At 54.2% G+C, this 3,573-nt stretch overlaps 1 protein-coding gene across 1 annotated transcript; it reads left to right on the top strand.

Moving 5' to 3' along the window:
- Positions 1-40: 40 nt before the first annotated feature.
- On the top strand, positions 41-3,305 carry st6gal1 (ST6 beta-galactosamide alpha-2,6-sialyltranferase 1). The gene is made up of 6 exons (XM_079372918.1): positions 41-415; positions 492-756; positions 1,016-1,113; positions 1,379-1,480; positions 2,643-2,817; positions 2,905-3,305. The coding sequence occupies exons 1-6, from the start codon at positions 71-73 to the stop codon at positions 3,174-3,176; spliced, it is 1,257 nt and encodes a 418-aa protein (XP_079229044.1). The 5' UTR covers positions 41-70; the 3' UTR covers positions 3,177-3,305.
- Positions 3,306-3,573: the final 268 nt, after the last annotated feature.

The raw sequence follows: 3,573 nt of genomic DNA, 5'->3' as shown, positions 1-3,573 counted from the left end.
GAAACCTTCTGATGTGGCAGATCTTATATCCGTGTTTACCCCACAGGTGCTGCGGGGCGGAGCCAAGCCCATGTACATCGACCCCCAGAAGCTCCCCGGCGTGGTCCCAGGTGACCCACGCCGTCCGATCCCGGTCCTCTCCTCACCAAACAGAACGCACGAAGCCGCGGAGTCGGCGTCAAAGCGGAAGACGAGAGATCGAGAGCCGTCTGGGTTTTTCACTCGGATGCTGCCACGCCCCTTCACCCGTGCGCTGGAGACCCTGTTCGGAGGTCGCAGGAAGGGGGAGCTGAGCGGCAGAGGCGGCGACGCAGAGTTCTTCGGGCCTCACGGGCTTCTGGGGGAGGTTTGGGACGACGAGATGTCCAGCAGCATGCTGGGAAACAGACTGAGGAAGGTGGTGCAGAACTATCAGGTGAGATTTAAGAAAGGTGGTGCTGATCCCGGATCCGTCCGTCACCTTCTCGCCGTCTCTGATCTTTTCTTCCCAGGCGATGAATAAGTACGGCGTGGAGCTGTCCGGTCCCGGCGCCGCGCCCAGCAGACACAAGCTGAGCGGCCAGCAGCTTCTCTGCCAGCTGAAGGACAAGGTGGAGGTCACCACGTTGACGCCTGAACTTTCGCCGTTCTCGTCGCTGCCGTGGGCCGCCCAGCTGCCGCCTCAGCCTCTGGCGTCCGACCTGGGACCGTACAAGAGCTGCGCCGTGGTGTCGTCGGCGGGGTCGCTCCGCAACTCCGGACTGGGCAGAGAGATCGGTGAGACCAGAGTCCAGGTGGAGGGGGAGGAGTCAGGGGCGGGCTAACTGTGATTGACAGCCCTGACCATATGAGTGCTGTGATCATCTGATCTGTGACCTCCTAAGCCCCCCTCATTTTTGGCCACGCCCACTTTAACCCTAATCTGCACTCTCAAACATTGAGCTAATGTGTTCTTCAGTATGACGCCTTTTGTTCCTGTTGCCGTGGTAACAAATAGAAACTCGTCTTGATCTCACTCTGTTTTCAAACATTTCAGACTCCCATGAGGCCGTGCTGCGTTTCAACGCCGCCCCAACCACCGGCTACGAGAAGGATGTCGGCTCCAAAACGACGATACGCCTCATTAACTCCCAGGTAACGGAAACACGTGGACGTGTGGCGGCGCCCCGGGAGTCAGACAAGCTTCAGGTGGTCAGAGAGGTCAAACAAAGGAACCGGACACTTCGGAGCACGTGATCCTGTCCCGGGGTGTTTGGCGCCGCTCAGGAAGGTTCAGGCTCCTCCCTGCAGCTGGTGGTCATGTCATCACTTTGAGCTCCTTGACTTCAGTCAGCGTCCCTGAAATGACCTGGAGAGGAGTGTTTCCTGCGTGTTAACAGGTTTTTTACCTGTGTTTCAGGTGATGGCGTCTGATGACCATCGCTTCCTGTCCAGCTCTCTGTACAGCTCAGGAGCTCTGGTGGCCTGGGACCCCGCCCCCTTCTCTGCTGACCTCACTCAGGTGACATTTACATCACACAGCACGGAGGAGAGTTTCACTTTTAGAGGCCTCGACGTCGACATGACGAATTAAAGATTAGAAACGTCTTTTAGATTCTCCTGAATGCTCTGGATTTGATTGGACCAGAGAAGGTAGGCGGGGCTTTGAAGGCCGTTTTAGACGCCCCTGGGTTTGCCAGATATGAGAGCAGTTATCAGGTGAACAGGTGTTGCAGCGATGGAAGCGGGCAGTGGAACTGCTTCAGATAGAAGTGATTGTACCCGAGCTAAAAAGCCTCTGCATGTTTCTAATAAGCTCCAGCAGCAGAAAGCTGCTCAAACTAGGATCAATGTTGGAGATGAAACATGGAGAGAGGTTAGAACGCAGAAAGCTTTACAGACCCATGCAGAGCTGGCTAAACACTGAAGCTACAGTGTCCACCACATGCAGAGCTGGCTAAACACTGAAGCTACAGTGTCCACCACATGCAGAGCTGGCTAAACACTGAAGCTACAGTGTCCACCACATGCAGAGCTGGCTAAACACTGAAGCTACAGTGTCCACCACATGCAGAGCTGGCTAAACACTGAAGCTACAGTGTCCACCACATGCAGAGCTGGCTAAACACTGAAGCTACAGTGTCCACCACATGCAGAGCTGGCTAAACACTGAAGCTACAGTGGCCACCACATGCAGAGCTGGCTAAACACTGAAGCTACAGTGTCCACCACATGCAGAGCTGGCTAAACACTGAAGCTACAGTGTCCACCACATGCAGAGCTGGCTAAACACTGAAGCTACAGTGTCCACCACATGCAGAGCTGGCTAAACACTGAAGCTACAGTGTCCACCACATGCTGAGCTGGCTAAACACTGAAGCTACAGTGGCCACCACATGCAGAGCTGGCTAAACACTGAAGCTACAGTGGCCACCACATGCAGAGCTGGCTAAACACTGAAGCTACAGTGTCCACCACATGCAGAGCTGGCTAAACACTGAAGCTACAGTGTCCACCACATGCAGAGCTGGCTAAACACTGAAGCTACAGTGTCCACCACATGCTATGTGAGAGGAGGGGGCGGAGCCAGCTCTCTGTGGTCAATAAATGGATGTGATGCCTTCAGCTGCTCATTGAACTGAAAATGTCAGTGTCTTTACCCCCCACCCCCCACCCTCCCTCAGTGGTTCAACCGGACAGACTACCCCATCTTCACCCAGTACCAGAGGTACAGGAGGCTCCACCCCCTGCAGCCCTTCTACATCCTGCATCCTCGCTTTGAGTGGCAAGTCTGGCAACGCATACAAGACAACATGGCTGAACCCATCCAGAAAAATCCGCCCTCTTCCGGCTTGCTCGGTATGCCACACGGTTTTACCACTTCCTGTTTCACTTCCTGTCTTCATCAAGAAACCTGTAAGCCCTCCTCCTTTATGTCCCCCCCAGGCACCGTCCTGATGATGTCACTGTGCGAGGTGGTGCACGTTTACGAGTTCCTGCCGTCCCGCAGGAAGACAGAGCTCTGCCATTACTACCAGCGTTTCTTTGACGCCGCCTGCACTCTCGGCGCCTACCACCCGCTGCTGTACGAGAAGAACCTGGTCAAACGAATGAACCAGGGCTCAGACCGCGACATCTACACCCACGGACGAGTCACGCTGCCCGGCTTCAGCAAGCTGAACTGCAGCCAGGCTGCTGGAGGAGCAGCTGAAGAGTGAAGCGCCTACACACACGCACACACGCACTATACACATGTACACACACATGCACACACACACACACACACACTATACACACGTACACACATACTATACACATACACTGTACACACACTATACACAGGTACACACACGCATTATACACACTATACAAGGTTCAAGGTTCAAGTTCAAGTTCACACACGTACACACATGTTATAGGACACGCCCACCCCGGCAGCTCTTTCCATCAGAGGAGCATGAGCATGTGGCGAGGACGCCAGTGTCATGTCAATAAGGAGGTGCACACTTCACAGCACTATTCTGCAGGTGACCTGGAGTGACAGGAAGTACACCTCTGTTATTGTTTGTTGGACTGAAAAGTGATAAAAAAAAGCTCCTTTAAATATAAACTAAC

Source organism: Symphodus melops, assembly GCF_947650265.1.
Source record: "Symphodus melops genome assembly, contig: scaffold_526, whole genome shotgun sequence".
Lineage (NCBI taxonomy): Eukaryota > Metazoa > Chordata > Actinopteri > Labriformes > Labridae > Symphodus > Symphodus melops.
The sequence above is the reverse complement of the archived record's forward strand: the minus strand, read 5'-3'. Positions and strand labels throughout refer to the sequence as shown.